At 37.0% G+C, this 21,577-nt stretch overlaps 1 protein-coding gene across 1 annotated transcript in view; it reads right to left on the reverse strand.

Annotated features, from left to right (window-relative positions):
* Window positions 1-21,577, reverse strand: part of LOC127626512 (rho GTPase-activating protein 27-like) — a 55,519-nt gene that overhangs the window by 3,434 nt on the left and 30,508 nt on the right. Inside the window, 13 exon segments of the mRNA XM_052102344.1 lie at window positions 180-278; window positions 383-455; window positions 457-509; window positions 2,051-2,153; window positions 2,279-2,377; window positions 6,440-6,541; window positions 6,635-6,722; window positions 8,874-8,941; window positions 11,227-11,295; window positions 13,779-13,886; window positions 14,771-14,851; window positions 15,010-15,225; window positions 16,344-16,817. Coding sequence (XP_051958304.1) covers window positions 180-278; window positions 383-455; window positions 457-509; window positions 2,051-2,153; window positions 2,279-2,377; window positions 6,440-6,541; window positions 6,635-6,722; window positions 8,874-8,941; window positions 11,227-11,295; window positions 13,779-13,886; window positions 14,771-14,851; window positions 15,010-15,225; window positions 16,344-16,817 — 1,633 coding nt within the window.

Raw genomic sequence — 21,577 nt, forward strand, 5'->3', positions numbered from 1 at the left:
TTTTTTTTTCAGAGATTATTCTCTCAAAGAGCAATTTCTAGCCAATGAAGTAAAGTACATTACAAAACATTTTAAATGTTATAACTGAAAAATCTTTCATGACTTTTCCAGGGCTGGAAATCACAAGTTTAAAACCAGGTTTTCCATGAGAGTGAGAACCCTTTGAAAAGGTAACGCACCTCTTTTCTCTACAGTCCGGATGCATTTCTCTACAAAGCTGGGTACTGTGGTCCTCTCCTGAACACACAAATTGTGCAAGTGACATCCAAATACATTTTCTGGGGGGAAAAAGGCAAAGGGTCACATTAGAATAATTTCCCAAACAAATCCTGACTTCCTACAACACCAACAGGAAATGGTTTAAGGAAAGTGGTGGTCCAACCTCTGATATAGCCTTTGTCTTTGACGGACTGCAGGGTGGGCCGCTTCAGGAGAAACTTCTTCAGTTTGGTGCGGAACTTTCTTCTGATCTGCTTCAGATGTTAAGCTTGTGGAAGGCTGTCGTGTTGCTGATGAACAGGAAGAGAATGTTGCATATTTAAACATATGTACTGTACATACTGTATGTTACATTTTACCATTTCTATATTCAACATGATTATGATCAAGTGTCTAAAATTCTAAAAAAGAGGTTTCAAATGATTTTGAAGCGTTTAGAATCAATGAGATGTGAAAGTGTATTTTTCTTTAAGCAGAAAGTGTAATTTAATGTTTTAGTTTAGTTCAAGGAATACTACAATTCACCCAAAAATAAAGATTCTGTCATAATGTCACTCCAAACTTTCTTTCTTCTATGGAACACAAGGAAAAGTTTAAGAATGTTTAGGATGCTCTCTTACTAACAATGCAAGCATACAGTGACCAGGGGCTATCAAGGTCCAAAAAGGGCAAAAAGAATCATCAATATAACCACAAGCAGCAATAATCTGGGTCCACGCAGCTAGAAAAAGTAGAGAAAATGACCAATTCCACTACAAAGCACTCTAGTTACTTTTCAGGTATGGTGTTTGTAGATTTCTATCAGCGGAAATTGATGAAATTTGGCACATGACCCCAGAGTGTCCTGTTGTCCATGTGTACCAAATTTTGTGAAATGCGGATGTTGCAATCACAAGATACAGACCAATTAGTCATTATAGACCACACCAAAGAATGTATAGGTGAGCATATCTGCTAAATATTTAACAGAATAAAAAAGATTTTGATACATTTTAGTCTCTAAATGTGGTGGAAGTTTATTATGTCAAAAATGTAAATCCTTTTGACTGATTGATTCGGAAGCACTTATAGGTTCAGATGAATTTTTTTTTTTTTTATGCTAGCAATTTCAGTTCCAGTTATTACTAAAGCATATACTGTATATTAGCTTATTATAGGCGCACCTTGTGGCCGATTCTCTCAAAATTTGGTATCCAGTTTAATTCTGGTGACCTGTAAATGGTTGCCAAATGTTATAATGATTAGCCATTCACAATGCAAGTTATTAGCTGCAAAAAATTTTTTGACTGTTTGAGGCATTTTTGTTCGAGTTGTTCAATCAATATTCTAAAGATTTGTTAGCACTTGACCTGAAAATGTAAACTTCCTGGATCAAACTGTTACAGAGTTCTAATTGTTTTTTTGTTTTTAGCGCCCCCTATAGGTAGAATTGGATGAAATTTTGCATACATTCTCAAAATTTGTTCGGACCAAAGTTTCCCAAGTTCCGTTAAGTTTGAACTTTGCATTCAGAGGTTATATAGTTCGATAAGTGAATTTGCGCCAAGGCCTAAAAATGAAGACAATAGTGAAAACACAAAAACTCTTATTATAGATCTGCCTAGGGTTGGATGCATGGTTTTAGGGGTCCTTCGCTGCATGGACACCTAAAAATTGTATCATAAAATGAATCGAAAACGAGCTGTTAAAAAACATTCAAAATATCTCTTTTTGTGTTCCACAGAACAAAGAAAATCATCTGGAACTGGACTGACATGAGGGTGAGAAATTTATGACAGATTTGACATTTTTGGGTGAACTATCCCTTTAAGAGCCTTCTATGACACACTACCATTGCTCATAGTTCTTTTGTCTATGAATCTCTCCTCTCTGTCTGTGCTGGAGGACTTTTCACTGATTTCCTCCTCATCTTCAGAGTGGTGCTGATCCAAATCCTGAAGGCATAGAGCCATGCAGAAAAACAGATAAGATTATGAGATCTCTGCACGAGTAAAGAAGAAAGTGAGAAATACTTGGTATTAAGGTACTATTCATGTTTGTATTGCAGCGTGAGACTCACCAGCTGGCGTATGGTATCTACAATGACTTTATGCCAGTCACTGATAATGCTTCCCGTGTCGTATTGGATCAAGTACTCCGCGCCAGTCGGACTCTTGAGCTGAATACACAACACACATGGAATTTTCAAGAAGCCACACTGGTCAAGTAGTAATGAGTAAATCCAAACTTCCTCTGTTGGATTGTCATGATAGAGTAGGGTTTGAGACTGCGTCTGAGACCACTAATGAAAGTGCTTCTATTTAGCATGTATCTAATTATAATACTGTATAACTCATTACAAATGTTATCATTATTACAATTTGAGTTCAAAGGTTCATTTGAAAATTGAACATGAATATCAGAATTTTTTGGTATTTGGTAGGTCATCACCCTTGTGCTTTAATGGCAGCATGCACCCATGCTGATCCATGTTATTTCAGCATGATCTGAGAATGCTCCAAATAGCATCTTATGTGCTTCAATGGAAGCAAAACAATCTGATATGAGGGGCCGTACAAGACATTATTCATTCTGGCCCTCTCACATACATATATTTTCACTCTCACATACATACATTCTCCTTTCACATACATATATTCTCCTTTCACATACATATATTCTCCTTTCACATACATACATTCTCCTTTCACATACATATATTTTCACTCACACATTCATACTTTTCCTCTCATGCAAATGCATTAAATATATACATGTAATATTATATATAATGTATATATGTTATACTGTATAAAAATAAGATGTAGCCGCGGTGTTTCTGTATATCAGCACTGTGCTGGCTGGGCAGGTGACAGGTATTTACAGGGTTTGTGTGCTATGAAAGACGTAACAGCTAACACACTGTTAGTGTATAGGATGCTAATACTACATAAATATATGGATGAGACGTTCATAGACATCCGCAGATAGAAACAGATAAAAGGGGCGAAAATTAGTGTGTCCACACCGGTGTCATGTCGGCTATGAGCTAATGTTAAGGTAAAGTGAAGAGCTTAAAGCAGTAGCGGGGTCAAAATATTGTCAGAACTTATGTTTAATGCAACGTAGACTACAACTATAGACCATAGTCACATTGTTCAGCCCTACGTGACAGTAACATTAGCAACCATCTTAAGATATTGACAGGACCTAATTATTTGGACCCCATGCCAAATAATTCTTCAGTGTCCTGCCTCAACGACTACCGTCCCGTCGCACTTACACCCATCATCATGAAGTGCTTCGAGAGGCTCGTCATGAGGCACATAAAGAGCCAGCTGCCCCCCTCACTAGACCCACTACAGTTTGCGTATCGTTCAAACCGTTCAACGGACGATGCCATCGCCACAACCCTCCATCTGGCCCTCACCCACCTAGACAATAAGGACTCATACGTTTGAATGCTGTTCATAGATTTCAGCTCAGCATTCAACACAATCATTCCCCAGCACCTGATTGGAAAGCTGAACCTGCTGGGCCTGGACACCTCCCTCTGCAACTGGATCCTGGACTTCCTGACTGGGAGACCTCAGTCAGTCCGGATCGGGAACAGCATCTCCACCACCACCACACTGAGCACTGGGGCACCCCAGGGCTGTGTGCTCAGTCCACTGCTGTTCACTCTGCTGACTCACGACTGTACAGCAATGCACAGCTCGAACCACATCGTCAAGTTCGCCGATGACACGACCGTGGTGGGTCTCATCAGCAAGAACGACGAGTCAGCATACAGAGAGGAGGTGCAGCGGCTGACGAACTGGTGTAGAGCCAACAACCTGTCCCTGAATGTCGACAAAACAAAAGAGATGGTTGTTGACTTTAGGAGAGCACAAGGTGAACACACTCCGCTGAACATCGACGGCTCCTCTGTGGAGATCGTCAAGAGCACCAAATTCCTTGGTGTTCACCTGGCAGAGAACCTCACCTGGTCCCTCAACACCAGCTCTATCACCAAGAAAGCCCAGCAGCGTCTCTACTTTCTTCGAAGGCTGAGGAAAGCACATCTCCCACCCACCATCCTCACTACATTCTATAGAGGGACTATTGAGAGCATCCTGAGCAGCTGCATCACTGCCTGGTTTGGGATTTGCACCGTTTCAGACCGCAAAGCCCTGCAGAGGATAGTGAGGACAGCTGAGAAGATCATTGGGGTCTCTCTTCCCTCCATCAAAGACATTTACAAAAAACACTGTATCCGCAAAGCAACCAGCATTGTGGACGACCCCACACACCCCTCACACAAACTCTTTACCCTCCTGCCGTCTGGCAAGAGGTACCGAAGCATTCGGGCCCTCACGGACAGACTGTGTAACAGCTTCTTCCCCCAAGCCATCAGACTCCTCAATACTCAGAGACTGGTTTGACACACACGTGTCCTGAGTTGCACTTTAATTACTGTCACTTTATAACTGTCTGCTACCTCAATAACTGCTATGTGCATAGAACACTATCTCATAGTATGTTATGTTTACGTTTTTTTTTTTAGAAACTGTCATCTTTTTGCACTACTGTGTACTGGTCGGCGCTGCACTGTGTCTATTGTCCTGTTCATTGTCAGAAATTTGTTGTACTGTCCTGTACTTTTTGCACGTTTGCACGTGCACTTTATATAGGTATACATAGGTATTTTATATAGGTATTTTATTTCGTTGTGTAGTCTCATGTGGTCCTGTATTGGTCCTTTGTTGTCTTTATGTAGCACCATGGTCCTGGAAGAACGTTGTCTCGTTTTGCTGTGTACTGTACTAACTGTATATGGTTGAAACGACAATAAAAACCACTTGACTTGACTTGACCTGAAGAGGCTGTGGACTTTGGTGGACCAAGAAGGGAATTTCTAAGACTTCTAATGGAAGCTTTACCCCAATCTCCCATGTTTGAGGGAAAAGAAGGCAAAATAAATTTGGCCCTTGACAGTAATGGTATATACTGACTGGAATGCTGAATGCCAGATAATAATTTATTTAATTTATATCACTATTTATATCAAATGTATATATTTATTTTATATGATGGTATTTGTCAAGTCTTTGTATGCATGCACTGTTAAATAAATAATTGTATTTTAATTTTATGTATTGACTGCTTCTCTATTTCTTGAACAAAGTTCTCCATACAGCCTCTCGTGAACGAATAAAATCTGTAGCTTCTCTTTGAATTTGTTCGGTACATTGACATTATTTAAATTTTCTAATTTTCTTGACAATATTATTTTCTAATTTCATTTTCATTGCTACTTACTCCCAAAATGAAAAACTGCACTTGATAAAAGAACAGGATGAATTTGAATAACATCATTGTAGTTATAGCGGTTTAACATCATGTTAGGATAAGCTAAGCATGTCTTGCACACATATTTCCTGGTTTGGGAGCGACTTCCTGCTTAAGTAGGAACTTCCTGTGTCAGTGAAAGTAAAGGATACTAAAAAGATGAGACAAAATACATGCATGTGAGTGTCAAGTATATACATATGTGAAAGTGACAATGTATGTATGTGAAAGGAGAATGTATGTATGTGAGAGTGTAAAATGTATGTATGTGAAAGGAGAATGTATGTATGTGAGAGTGTAAAATGTATGTATGTGAAAGGAGAATGTATGTATGTGAGAGTGTAAAATGTATGTATGTGAAAGGAGAATGTATGTATGTGAGAGTGTAAAATGTATGTATGTGAAAGGAGAATGTATGTATGTGAGAGTGAAAATATATGTATGTGAAAGGAGAATGTATGTATGTGAGAGTGTAAAATGTATGTATGTGAAAGGAGAATGTATGTATGTGAGAGTGTAAAATGTATGTATGTGAAAGGAGAATGTATGTATGTGAGAGTGTAAAATGTATGTATGTGAAAGGAGAATGTATGTATGTGAGAGTGAAAATATATGTATGTGAAAGGAGAATGTATGTTTGTGAAAGGAGAATGTATGTATGTGAGAGGGCCAGAATGAATAATGTCTTGTACGGCCCCTCATAATCTGACATTTTGTACAAAGGAGTTTACATAATCAAAATCTCAACTTTTCTTTTTTTTTTTTTTTTCCCATATGTTTATCCTAAAATCTTTAATCTTTCTGTGTATTCCAGATTTAAATTCAACTTTTGAACCCCAAATGATAATCTGGAAAAATCTTGCTTGTGGTTGCTTGTGGCAAGTGGTAGTGTTGTAACTAACCGGCATACCTCCAAAACATTTTTCTTGCTTGATTTGTCCTTGGATGCCCAGCCAATTGCTGCTCCTTTTAAATCCACAGTAAATTCTGGGACTATCTGATTTGTCTTGCTCTGCATAGTTTAAAATACATTCAGTATTATAGGGGGGAAAAAACAAATGCCACTTGATAATGCAATTCCACATTCGGTGGTTTAGATTCTCACTGATGCTCCGGTTGGTGTGGACTTTGGGTCCTTATGGAAAGTCAGTATTCCTCCATGAAGAACCGTCCAGGATTGAGCCCAGTTCTTTCTGTGAAAAGATTCACAAAATTTGACACTTTTACATAAAAGTAATAAATGTTAAAAAATATACAGCTATCAAAACACTAACACTATAAATCTCCGCTTTCTCTTCCTAATTCTTTTGTTATTGGCGATTCGCATTCTTCCTGCATATCGCCACCTACTTGGCAGGGAGAACTGATAGTAAAAAAAGGACATAAATATTGATCTGATTCTCATCCACACCTATCATATCGCTTCTGAAGACATGGATTAAACCACTGGAGTCAAATGGATTAATTTTATGCTGTCTTTATGTGCTTTTGGAGCTTAAATGTTCTGGCCACCATTTACTTGCATTATATGGACCAACAGAGCTGAGATATTCTTCTAAAAATATTTGCTTGTGTTCAGCAGAGGAAAGAAAGTCATAAACATTTTTGGGTGAACTATCCCAGTAACCCTCAAAAAGGGCAAAAATATAAAGATATCTCTGAAAATTAAAAGGAAAGTTTGCCCATAAATGAAAATGATGTCATAATTTACTCAACCTCAAGTTAATTCAAACCCATATGACTTTCAATATTCCATGGAATACAAACAGAGATGTAAGGCTTTAGGTAGTCTCACTAACCACACACTTTTTATTTTTATTTTTAATGAATGCGAATGGCAACTGGGGCTGTAATTGTGCCTAACATCTCCTTTTGTGTTACACAGAAGAACTTAAAAGTCATATGGGTTTGGATCAACATGAGGTTGAGTAAATGATGACAGAATTTTCATTATTGGGGGAACTATCCCTTTAATTTTCCAACACATTAGGACCCAAGTAACATATTTTCATGATTTTCATCAAAATAGTGCTTAAAATAGGAGCCAACAAAACTACATCTGGTATAAAAACCTAATAAAGTTTTTATTTTGAAACCTGTTTGAGACAAAAGATTAGAGTATCTAGTTTCTTCCGATATGTCAATTTAAAAATGTGAGTGATTTATCCCAAAATGGCACACTACTAAACACAGTGTACACTAAGGTGTACTTTAGCACATTCTTTCCTTATAATAGCGCAGTTTTCCTTAGAAATCCTATATTTACTGTGTATTTTCACATTGAGAATCAAAGGGTTCATCCAAAAGCTGAAAAACGTTGCTTTCAGTGGCTTTATATGAAAATTAGGTGCATTTCAAATGGTTCTGAGACTAGTGCAGACAGATAGCACATTGGAGGTTAAGTCATTCACTAAATAGGGAGCATGCAACTAAGTGCATTCAATCCAAACTTCCAATCAGTAGTTCAGTTACAGGCTGCAGGTTATGTTTGAACCACTTAACTTGTTTGGCAGACACAGGACAGTGGTAATCAGTAAATAAATTCAGAATTGTTAATGCAGTGGTTCTCAACCAGGGGACACTTCCAAGGGGGCCTCAAGATGACTTAAAATGTATTTAAAATAAAAAATATTAAAATAATACAACTAAATTAAAATGCTAATAAAATACTAGATGTATGCCTACAAATTATAAACAGACTCTTTCTGAAACTTCTAGAATAAAAAATGATCCATGATTAACCATTTAAATCTGACACGTCAAGTTTCGGGCAAGGGGGCCTTCAAATATAGTCTTGGACAGTGAAATTATGAAATTATGCTAATTTCTGATGCAATTTATGTAACTTCTCAAAAATATTAATAAACAACACTTCTAGAAACAATATAAACAATTTGATTAAAAATAGCTGACTCCTAATAGCTTGTTATTTAAAAAAATGTCAAAACTTAGTCCCGTTGTCCACATATGCTGCCATCCAGTTTTAGGAAAACTAATTGCTCTAAAAATTATTATTATTTTTTGTTTTTGCATGTTTATTAGGTGTATTTACTAGTTTCAAAACAAAAAACTAAATTGAAAAGCCACACAGCAGTCACGCTCGGGTCTCAGGAGGTTAAAATAATATGTAAAAGATAGAACATCAGACAGAAGCTTCTCACAGAATACTGCCATGCTACTTTTAGATAAAAATTGTGTTTTTATGCAGTCATACGAGCCCCCTTTTCATTCATTTTCTCCGATATTTGGCCCACTTATTCATTGCTCCTCCCCCAGCCTCTCAAATCTTTGTATGCCCCAGTAATACAAATATCTTGGGTTAAGTTCACGATGGCCATCTTTACCTGACTTTTTTCCCATTTTCAGACACCTTTGTTTTGTTCAGGATTCCAGCCTTCTCCAAGATTGAAACCTGAAAAAAAGGAACGATTAGTAAGTAAATACAGCCTCAGGAACTCTATTAAAAATAAAGAGAGGTCTGACAACAGGAGAGTGAAAATCATAACCTTTGAGGTTCACCTCAAAATGCAGAACAGAAAATGTGAAGCTAATGGTTCTCATTTTAAATGGGTCATTGAACAATAAGGTTGTCTGATCTTTTAAAACACAAGTTTGTAGAAATGTCATCTTTTGTCCATTTTGGTTTTAAATTTTTTTGGAAAACCTTTTATAGATTTAATGATTTAAAAATGTCAAATGGTGTAACCATCAGGTAAAGATATTACAATTAATTTCTTGCACCTTCAATATACATTAATTCACAAAACTGAATCATACATTTCAAAAAGGTTTTCAAACATATTTTCAAGACAAAAAACATTTGTACAGATGTCATTTGATCCATTTATAAGTCACAAATATCAAGTAGGTTTCTTAGGATTATTCCATTAGTATTTCCTGTTTTTGTGCTTAGACTTTTATTTTGAAATTCTTGTTTAGTTCCCCATTCCTGTTAGTTTTTGTAGTCCTTTGTAGTTTCCTGTCATGATTGGTTTCCCCCTGATTGTTTCCCCATGTGTTCCACATCCCCTTGTTTGGTTTCTTTGTCAGTCTTTGCATGTATCGTTTGATGCTCTGTGTCTGGTTCCAAGTGTTTTGTTTCCTTATATTCTGAGTTTCTTTGTTTTATTGAAGCTGCGCTTAGATCCTCATTCGTCGCCTACCTCGTCACAAGTTCACCCAAAAGTGATAATTCTCTCGTGATTTACTCACCTTTAATCCATTCCAGATGTGTCTTTTCTTCTTCAGCAGAAACTACATGAAGATTTTTACAAGCACATTTCAGCTCTTTTTTGACCATACAATATAAGTGAATGGGTGCCATGATGCTGCTGTTTGACGGTCCATAGTTAGGCAGCATAAAAGTAATCCAAATGACTCCAGACGATCAAAAAGTTTTTAACTTTAAATCGTTGTGTCTGCCTAGCACTGTATTTCTGTTTGAAATGACCATTCGTTTCTCTGTTGTGTTCAAACGCGCACTTCTGACTTCTGGCGTGAACATGCCATTCTGCTTACATCATGCGACAGCTCCGTAATGCGTCAACTGCAAACCTTTTTTTTTTCTTAAGTTAATAACATTTTAATTATCAATTAATTTTTTACACATATCAGTTTTCTTCAAAAGACATTCATTGATCGTCTGGAGTCGTGTGGATTACTTTTATGCTGCCTAAATATGACTTTTGGACCATCAAACAGCCAGTGCCTCATGGCACCCATTCACTTTCATTGTATGGAAAAACAGAGCTGAAATGGGCTTATAAAAAAATCTTCATTTCGGTTCTGCAGAAGGAAAGACACACATCTGGGATGGATTAAAGATGAGAGAATTAGCATTTTTGTGTGAACTAATCCTTCAACAAATGTACCTTTTCATAAAAATGTCAAAATGTGTCATTTTTTTATTTTTATTTCAAACATAGTCATGAGGGTCTAAACGGGTCTTCGCTTTAGTTTTATCTTGTCACATGACAACAGAATGGCTAACTGCATGTTGGTTACACCACCTGACATTTAATTGGATAGATTTTTCAAACATTAATAATATTTTAAAACGAAACATTTTTAAATAAATAAATAATAATAGATTATTCAGATTATTTTAAGAATTTCAGTGTTTAATGAAACATTTATTTATTTACTGTCTCTGGACGGTTTGCCCCAGAAAAAAATATGAAAATTTTTAATATTACAAGTATTTATTTTGTGAATTTATTTTTGAATAAATGAATAAATCCGGACACAATAAAATAGTGTAACAACATTCACCAAAACAAGGAATAAGCATTTAATATAAATACAATTTCATTACACTCCAGTGGTTACCAATATGATAATATTCCTACTGAATGGCATGAATGAGGCTGGAGTCTGGGTGTTTGTTACAATGCACAACCACAAGGGGTCAGTTTAACATCATAATACTGCATGTCACTGCAACTGCTGTAGTTAGGCCTGTGCCAGCGCACGCTACAATTGTTGTGTGACATGTCTTCACAGTTAGTTTATACTGTTAATCTCTTTATAGTGTACATTCTCATGGGTGTTAATAACAGGAGAGTACTTCAATGTACTGATTATATATGCCTACATTTTCAGTCATCCAGGTGATTTAAAAATTTAGTTGAGAACAATTCGACAATTTTCTGTTTATGTTTTACAGGTATTAGTGTGTTTTAAAGTAAAAGTCCTTACATTATGAACCTCAGCAGAGCTGTAGATGTCGTTGTCTGATATACTCATACAGGAAGATGAGTAGAACTTCTGTTTAGCATAAAGACAAAGTCACATGCATAACAAACATTATGGATTTACAATAATTCCTATTAACTGCAGAACATGAACTAGGGACTGAATTTAAAAAGGAAGTAGAAAAGAGATTGTGGAAAGAAAATGTTGACAGGTTTCTGGTAAATTTGGGCTAACTAATATACTGTATACTAAATACTACTGTTGGTTTTGAGCTGATACACTGTATGTGCCTTGGAAAAAAAAAAAAAATTATTTAACTGCTGACAAATATTCAATTTTACATTTATAACCAGGTTTTTACATTAGCTCATTATCTTGTTCAAATCCAAAACCTGATTATGAACAGTAGTAATAGGGATACTAATAATCTACGCCATCATGTTGTGTCAGTAATCTCTATAGATCAGTGATAACAGGAACGATAGTGAGTGTAAATTTGCATATTGGAATAATAGTATCTAATCTCTCATCCCGACAGTATGGGAGGGGTTTAAATAAAGCAACGCTATATCAAACAGTTTCAGGTGCGTACTACAGCTTATTTAGGAAACACTGTCGCTAAGGGCAGATAGGAAGGATCAGGTGTGTGTTTACATGTGTGTTTTGAGTCCCACGGGCACCGCTCTGTGAAGTTGTTGAAATCTCTGTTTGAGATGCGGGAAAAATCAAGATACTATACAACACCTACTTATGCCTTTTGCAAAATTAGAGGAACCTTTAAAGACCCCATGAAATGGTTTGACGAGAACAGTTTTCTTTGCAGTGTTTACGTATGTATGTTGCAACAGGAAGTTGGGGTTGAGACATGTTGAATCTCCAGTTATCTTTAGTTTCCATCACAGCCATGAGCCATGATTTGCTACTTGCTATTGCTAGTCAGACATTTGTGATATTTGTGGGAGCAACATTCTCATTTCAGAGAGCTTTTTGTTTTTTACCCACACGTGAGTGCTAGGTGAGTCATACATTTTTTGGCCAGTTTTCCCGGAAGAGAGACTGTAAATTCTAAATGTATATATCTGCTAAAAACATTTCTTTTTTTAACTTAATTAGTACACTATTATATGGCTGGGCGATATGGGCAAAAATATGATCAAACTATCTCTTTTCATATCGTTCAATATCGATATTTATCACGATATACATTTCATATTGTTAATAGGACAGACAATGCATTCCACATGTTTTTAGACCTCAAGAATAAATGTAAACATAACTTGTATATGTATATAAGTTAAACATGTATAAGTAAATACCTTTTAATTTGAAGTTCAAGAAGTAAACTTGGTATAAGATTTAATCCTAGACATGTGACTGCTTTTTGATTCAATTTCACCAATTTCATTGTCTTCAGCTGATGTTTCACTCCACTGGAAGACTTTTTTGTGACACTCCACACTCCAGCTCAGTAGGTGGTGGTAATGCACCATAAGCTGAATAGCTATCCGATCATGAAAGGACCAGGCGTAAATGCCCTCTGAAACACATTCGAGACGGACTGCAATCCGATCGCTCAAACCACTTCAGGAGGAGTTTTGAGACGCATTTCAGATGAAACTGGTCAAGTCTAAATGCATCTGGCTGTTCAATTCACATATATAAACTTTACCCTTTTTTAAACATGAATTAAAAAAATATTTGCATAGGGCTTGCAGATGAATTCATGTTGTAGGAGAGACAGAAATTTTTTCCTAATTTATTTGATGCAGATCTTTGATGAAACTAAAACGAAATTTTGACATGAGCGCAGGCGATGTGAATGACGCGTTTTACCTAGGACAAGCCACGAAGGGAAAAACACAAAGTGCGCCCATACACAGACACACGTGTGCTGGGCAAATTCACTAGGAATCAAATAATAAACCACATCTTTTAAATTCACTGCTCGGAATTAGCAAAATCAAGGATGTGAACTGTTTTATACTCGGATTTATATCCATTTCACAGAGACACACTGAGGTGGCCAAGTGTAAATAGGCCTTAAATAGTACATAAACAGCAATGATGTTGATGTCAGAGTTGCTGTTGTGTTCAGTCGATAGCTGTATTACATTGTGTACCAAACAAGACAGCACTGACATCGATATCATATTAGCTGGATAGCTAGATGCTAGCTAGTGGCTACCTAGCCTTGTTACTTGTTTATATCACTGCAGGGCTATGTAGATGCTAGCCAGCTAATACTTCCTAACTGGCTGATTTAATGACTCAGTTAGTTAGTTGTGTGTATAACTTTGCCGAACTGCTTGCGTTTTTAGCGACACACACCTGATACGATCGTGTATGTAGAAAATGACTGAAAAATGTATCATCGATATCGAGGAATTTCTTTCTCCATTAATATCAATATTGTTTTATCACCCAGCCCTACACTATCATATAAATGGTGACAAGACTAACAGACATGGACTTCATTTACAAGACTCCAATTATGTTTCATGGGTTTTAAGTGTGTTTTGAAGTGTGAGTGCTTGTGTATGTCTGTGAGTACATACATCCTCCTGGTATCCCGTACTGTGTCTCCAGTTCTGCATTGATCCCATTCCGTCCTGCTCACCTGAAGCCCCATTTCCCACTCCATAATAGCCTGAACTACCAGAGTACTAAAGAGAGAAAAAGAGAAAATCGAAATTTGGCTGGGTTTCCTGATAACGTTACAACTTTATGCTTTTGAGATCATCTTATCTAACATTATATGCCATTATACAATGGAGTAACGGCTGTTTCCCAAACCAACAAGTAGATTGCTCATTTTTAAGTAGAAATAGTCTGGAAATACTGCCAAATATAGACATTATGCAGATCCGGCAATGGCAGAAATGTGCCCCAATCTGTGCTTAACTAAATTTGCATGGTGTAATTCTGATCTTGCTGGTTGATTCGAAGCACAATAAAGCAAAGTATACATCAGACCGTGATCAGGCACTTTCTGCCGAGACTGTACAGCATCAATCCAGTACTGTGATGCAGACACCTGAGTCATCTCTTCAACATGCAAAAGTGCGCTTGACTACACTTTTATCCACGTCTGGATAAACGTCAGGTGTTAACACTCTTCAACAATATTTGGTAATTATTTGATGAATTACTGCTGATATGATCGATAGAAAATGCATACAAACAGCTCTTTTTAAGAACATTCAGTTTACCGCCTGCTTTTCTCGGGCGGTAATAGCACAATGTTAATTGTGCCGGGCAAATAGCGCGTCGTTTTGTTAAATAAAGTGCAATCTATAATAAGCCTAATTCACATAGAAAGGAGGCATGTTTGCATGAGAAAGGAATGACAATGTCTTAAGTTAAACACTCAAGACACAGTGCTATTTTAGCACTGATTGCACCTGCTTAAACAAAATGGTGGGTGGTTAGTGAATAAGACGTAGCTTTTAGAAGACGCTGAAATACCACACACAAAAGTGGTGCGATTGTTTAGGGAATTCGGCCCTGAAATACAATACACGTATTATAATTCCTCAGTTTATCCCACCTCTGGTAAGTTCCACTGGGTCTTGCTGCCGTCTCTTAGGTAGTAATATGATCGTCCCTCATCGTCTAGCGACTTGATCCACTGTTAACAAGACACTTCATTCAGTTAACCAAATTACAAAGCTAGCCTACAGCCATATTATCAATTTCCTTGCTAATAATAGCAAGTTTGTCAGCCTAAATAACAAGTAAACCAGCCTAAAACAAGGATACGCTGAGGTTCTATTGGTCAGTATGTACCTGTTCCTGTGTGTGATCACTCGTGAAGACCCAAGTTCCATCAGGGTCTATGGTGAGGTTCCAGCCAGGAGGCGTGCTCTGATCCAGGCTTGCCCTGGGGATAGAGGCCTTCTTCACATGAATCAAAGAATACTTTGTGCAAAAGGGCACAGGGAGTGGAGATGTTTCCTCCTCCTGCTCTGGAGATGCTGGGTAGTCTTCATCAGGATACGGAGGCTGTATTTTGGGAAGCAAAGAAAAGAATAATGTTAAATGTAATGTAAAAAAGTGGTAGCCTGCAATGGTTGCTTTAAATGGTTTTTTCACCCAAAAATGAATCATTTACTCACCCTAATGCCATCCCAGATGTGTATGATTTTCTACTTTTGAGTATGATTTTTTTTTTAGAAGAATATTTCAGCTCTGTAGTTCCTCACAATGCAAGTAAATGGGTACCAACATTTTTAAGCTCCAAAAGCACATAAAGGCAGCATAAAAGTAACTCAAATGGTTAAATGTATGACTTCAGAAGTGATATAACATGTGTAGGTGAGAGCTGATTAATATTCATAAGTCCTTTTTATTACAGTCTCCTCTTTCACATTCTTTTTGTGTTTTGGTGATTTGCATATCTGCACCTACTGGGCATGGAGGAGAATTTATGGTAAAAACAGACTTAAATATTGATCTGTTTCTCACCCACACTTATCATATCGCTTCTGAGGACATATATTTAACCAATGGAGTCATATGGATTACTTTTATGCTGACTTTATGTACATTTTGGAGCTTAAAGGTTTGGTTCACTTGCATTGAAAGGACCTACAGAGCTGAAATCCTCTTCTAAATATCTTTGTTTGTGTTCAGCAGAAGAAAGAAAGTTATACACATCTGGAATGGCATGAGGGTGAGTAAATGATGAGAGAATTTTACATTTTAGGGTGAACTATCCCTTTAAGATGCTATTTCAAGTTGATCTAACCCTTAAAATATGTGTTGTTGGTGTAGTTAGGTTAAATAAAAATAATGTTTATTATATAAATTTATATAAATTTAGCTTGAATCAAGCCAGTTAATTTAGATTAGCACGTTACTTTTCTTCAATGAAGCTACTAGTAATTTTATTACATATATATTTTCCCCTGGTGAATAATTTTTAAAAAATTGGAAAATAGTAATAAAATAAAATGACTATGTGTGTCCAAACTTTTGACTGTTTACTTTGGATTACCATGTAAATACCATGGTATATGAATACAGTTATCATTCAGTACCATTTTATATATTAAAGTTACCATTCCGTCACAGAATCATTGCCTCATTACCATGTTTGAATCTGACAATGAATTCCATACCGGGATATCTTCTAGAAAATTCCTGGTCTCTGATGACCCAACATCCTCTGGAGGATCCCAAGAGCTCTGTCCCGACACAGAGTTGAAGAAATAGTGCCTTCCAGTATTCTCGTCCAGCACCTTCTCCCAATCAGAGCTCCACCTCTGAGGAAGAGGAGGAGGGCTCACGGGTGAGGAGCCAAAACACTGGGGGAAAGAAGGTGGTGAACGGGACTCGTCTGCCCTCACCGGAGACTCCATGGAGTTGCTGAGTGGATACTCCCATGTGCTGCGGCCCGTAGAGGGGTGGTAGTAGTACTCTTGCCCGCTCTGATCGTCAATGTGGACCTCCCATCCTGCGTCTAGAAGGTGGGTGTCAGGAGGGGGCGGGAACTCCTGTGATGGAGAGGTAAAGGGACTGGATGTGTCAGTGACACTTCTGCGCAACTGGGGGATGTTTACGTACACGGCTGTAAGGGCACTGTCATCCTCTACCTGATGAAGAGAAATTATAAACATTAGGACCATTGATATTAAAGTAAACCTAGGATGAAGAAAATAGAAGTTGACCAATGGACATAACATTTTTGTAACATTAATATTTTAGCTTAAAATGTACAGTATCTATTTGTAAACGGAAAACTGTAGGTTTTAGATGATGTGACTGGTCACCGTTTCTTTTAAGGTTTTCACCTTTTTTTTAGACACTCAGTATCTTTTTACGTGTCATCTTGGACACCTAGGGGCACGGATGAAACAATCAAATGCAATAGTTTTCCATTACTAATAGATTCCTGCCATTGTAGAAGTTCACTTTTCACAGTCAGTCATGATTCATTTAATCCATGAGTGAAAGTGTCCAATAATAGGGCGATTACTGAGATTAAGCGAGTAGTATTCAGATGGTCATGTGATTTTAACATGGCCACCCCCATGACGGGACCCTCTTCATGTAGAATAAAACAGCTTTTATAAGGTTACTTATATAACTGGAGTCTTCATTTTAATGTGAGTGCTCATGATTTTATACATACGAGTTAAAATTACAATTCTCATTAGAATAAAACTTTTTTAATGAGGAAAAATGAGTGAGTACACCTTTAATGGTGCTGTAAGCGATTTGTTATGAAATGGTATGCAGAAAATGTTCCTACTTCTTGAATGATATCTCTGATAAGTGTCCTGGGATATCTCACCAATGGTCTCTGTGACCGCACTAGACGGTTGTAAACAGCAAACAAAAATGTGTCCAAAGACACATTCTCTGATAAGCCAATCAGAAGACTTTGACAGGCTTTCTGCCTGTCACTTATTTTGCGCATTCTCATAGAGTTGTAGTTGTAGCAGAAAATTCAAGTTTTATGTCATATTCAGATCAGTCTGCACAGGCCTTAAAATGAAACCCGAACCCCACCCGTACCCGGGTCCGTGTGGCTCGACCCTACCCAGCCCGAACAATACCGTCAGATTTTAAACCTAACCCTGAAATTGCTTACTATCAAATTTCTTCTCCAAGCAAGTACTGTTGCAATAGGCTGTATTTTATGTAAGTCTATAGGCAACATTCGTAACAGTAATGAAACAGTAAACATACACTGTTTTAACAAGGCATGGCAGCCCCTTAGTACACAAGAGCAGAAAGGGGGAAAAGGATTACTGTTTATTTGCTGGAACTTCACTTGGTGCAGAACAATCTGGAATAATATGAAACAATGCAACAGTCCCCTCTATGCAGCCTGAACTTGTTTAGAATATTGAATCTTTGTGACACCTGTGCCAAAAACAATCTAAACGCAGCACAAAGAATGAAACAGAGCGCAGGTGTCTCAACATGCATTCTTTTTAACTTGGCATGGTGTTTAAAACGTGCCGGTCCTGCGCGAGTCACTGAAGAAAAAGCGAGATGCGGTGCACATATCAAAGAGATTCGTCCAGCATGTGTTTACATAGGAAAACAATGGGAAAACAGACCAGACGCACACAAAAACATGTTCGGTGTGAACAGCCCCTAACTTGTCTGTTCTCGCGTGTCTGTGACAATTTGGTAAGCCTGTTTATTTTTTCATTCATTACAGACCTGAACCCGACCCAAAGTCCTAGTTGAAAAACAGACCCAAACCCAGCCAGGTTCTTGGGTCCCATTGGCCCCGGGTCGGGTGGCAGACCTCTAATTCAGATTCATAACAGTTCTCAGTTGAGGGCGCTATATTGCTACTTGAGTGCTTGACAACCGTGAGAAGACGCACTGCTGCTACTCTTCTCATTGACGGTCTCAACGGTATCTGTGGAGGGCAAGGTTTTAGAAAGAGCAGGTGTGTCTAATTCAATGGCAGTCGAAATGGTTTACAATGCTTATAAAATGAACTAAAAAATGTACAATACTAATACAGCATTTAAGATCTCGAAGAATGCTAAATCCTGCATATACCAATATATTTTTTCATAGAACTTATCCATAACACATACATTAATGATTTATGTAACTAATAGAAATAATCTAAAATATTACAAACAAATTAATATTGTTCTTTACTGTTAGTTGTTATACCTAATGCATTACTGTTAACTTATAGAACGTTTTATAAAAATATACAAATACTGCATGTAGTCTCTCAATTAATATGCTCATGAAAACATGAACATAGATACGGCCGGCAATGCATCATACACTGGGGCGTGGTTTAGAGTGGGGGAATGTGAAGCCCTGTTACCACAGTTACTCATTCAACTCTATGGAGGTAAACAAGGATATATCTGGCTATTTTAATGTAAGTATGACAAAAAGCTCCCAGCTGACAAAAATAGAAGCCAAAAGATGAGCGCTGTGGCTGCAATCGACCATATGCTGGATGCATGGTTTAGAGTAGTTGAGAACCATCAAACTGGATTCAAGACTAAATCGACCTTCATATCATCACAACAGCAGTTCCAGCAGAAACATAATGATGAGTTAAAGGTGCACTCCTAAAGTTTAACTCCTAAAGACATGAAATATAATTTTGCAATTTATGTAGGAAATCATGAGCACTCATATTAAAATGAAGACTTCAGTCTCATCAGTAACCTTATAAAAGCTGTTTTGTTCTACATGGAGAGGGTCCACACATGGGGGCGGCCATGTTAGAATCACATGACCAGCCAAATACTACTCACTTAAATCTCAGTAACCATCCTGATATTGGGCACTTTCACTCATTGATTACACGAATCATGACTGACTGAGAAAAGTGAATTTCTACAACATCATCTGAAATTGAAAACTTTTGATTTTAAATGATGCTGCATCCAAATGTGCCATGTGCCAGTGTAAGTCCAAGATGACACAAAGACAAAAGTTACTCTGTGCACTTTTAACACCAGAGAGAAAGATGAGAAAAAAAACTGACATTTTGCTGCTTATATTGGTTTTCATTCTTTAATGAATCAAACAATTTCTCTGGAGATACATTTCTCGGTAAGTTCGGTTTGGCGTAGTTTAATAAAAAGGATTTCTGGTAAAGTTGCTCTAAAATGTTTAGGTACACAGTACTTGGATTGTATACTCAATTCCATTAGCATTGTCTTTACGGAAAAATGACTGAAGACCTAATTGGTATAATTGGTGGATATTATTTTCCTGTTTAATAAAATATATTTCCACCCCATCATAATTTAAAATAATGTAGGCCAACTATTGTAACCTTACCAGTGTTTATAAGCTTTCCAAACTAAGACTGTGTACCTTGCATTGTCCGCTGAAGCTATAAATCTTGATAACAAGGTCTTCTATTGAAATCGTATAAGCAATATCCTAGGTTTCACTTCTTTTATTTGAGCTATTTTACTTGTACAAACATTTCATTAATCATTATTCATATTAAAGGGTATAAATACAGTAAGTGTTGATGATGATAAACAAAGTAATTAACCAAGTTAAACTTCTGTCTTGAGGTGGCTTGGAGCTGCTAAGAAACTGCTGGATGGCTCAACAGATTGCAGTCATAGAGCGCTCTTCCTTCGGCTTCTATTTTAGTCGGTTGGTGCCGATAAAAAAACACTTCTGGGAATTTTGGCTTTGCTTGAAATGCAAAAAACAACAACTACACAACAGCGTTTCGTTGTTAAAATAGCCTAATCTATTGGACATTTCTCTCAGTTTTTCTCATAGTAATGAATGGGTAACTATCGTAACAGCGCTTTCCCTTTTTAACTACAATATACAGTTCTTAAATTAAACAATGAAACATTTGTATTCAACATAATTAAATTATTATGTGCATACGTGTTGTTTCAGATTTGCATTTGCTGTTACTGAGGTTGGAAATTGGGTAGGTTTAGCGGTATGGTTAACGGTCTAATAATAGATTAGATCTCTCTTTTAAATGTTACGACATGTATGTACACAATAAGTACACTGTATCAAATACTTCTCATTTTAAATGTATATACCGGTAGTTAAAGCTGAAATGGTCTGTTTCTGTGTTTAACTTAATATGCAGAGACAACTATAAGTCATTCATAGCTTAAATTTCTTGAAAACTGTAAACACTGTGTCTCTGTGGCACTATACAAATTCCTGTTTGTTTTGAGCAACCAGTCTAGCCCTACCCAACAAACTTGATTCAAATAGTGTGGGTTGGGGGCAGGACTATCAATTTGCTCTATTAACAGAAATCAAGAGTGTATGTCTTGAAAACATTTATTTTTGCAATTCTGTTTGCTGGCACCTATATTTTACACTTCAGCTCCAAATTCAATAATAGTTGAACTCTACCTCTTTCTAACTTACAAGTTTGAAAATGTCTTATTTATTTCCTTTTGGTGTCCCGATCTTTTTTTGAGTGTCATTGTTAACAGCCTAGAACATGTGGGGTAGGCAACTACATGGCTCAGACATGATTTAAAGACCCCATGAAATAGTTTGGCTGCAGTTTTTTTTTTTATTTGTGTTGAAAACAGGAGGTCAGGGAGCTTGTCCCTTTAAAAAAATAAAAAAGCCAATAGGCTTTCATCACAGCGATAAACCATGATTTGATATTTGGTAGTCTGTTGCAGGGGGAGGGACATTCTCATTCAAGAGAGCATTTGATTGGACAAAAATCTGTGTAGTGCAGCATGAGTCATCAATATTTTAGAGCCGCTTTCCTGGAAGATAAAGACGGTTACACTTTACAATAAGGTTCTTTTCATTAACATTAGTTAATGTATCAGAACAATAAACAAATAATTATAATTCACATATTTGTTAAAACTTGTTTAATTTTAATTGATCAAAT

Source organism: Xyrauchen texanus, chromosome 33 (assembly GCF_025860055.1).
Source record: "Xyrauchen texanus isolate HMW12.3.18 chromosome 33, RBS_HiC_50CHRs, whole genome shotgun sequence".
NCBI lineage: Eukaryota > Metazoa > Chordata > Actinopteri > Cypriniformes > Catostomidae > Xyrauchen > Xyrauchen texanus.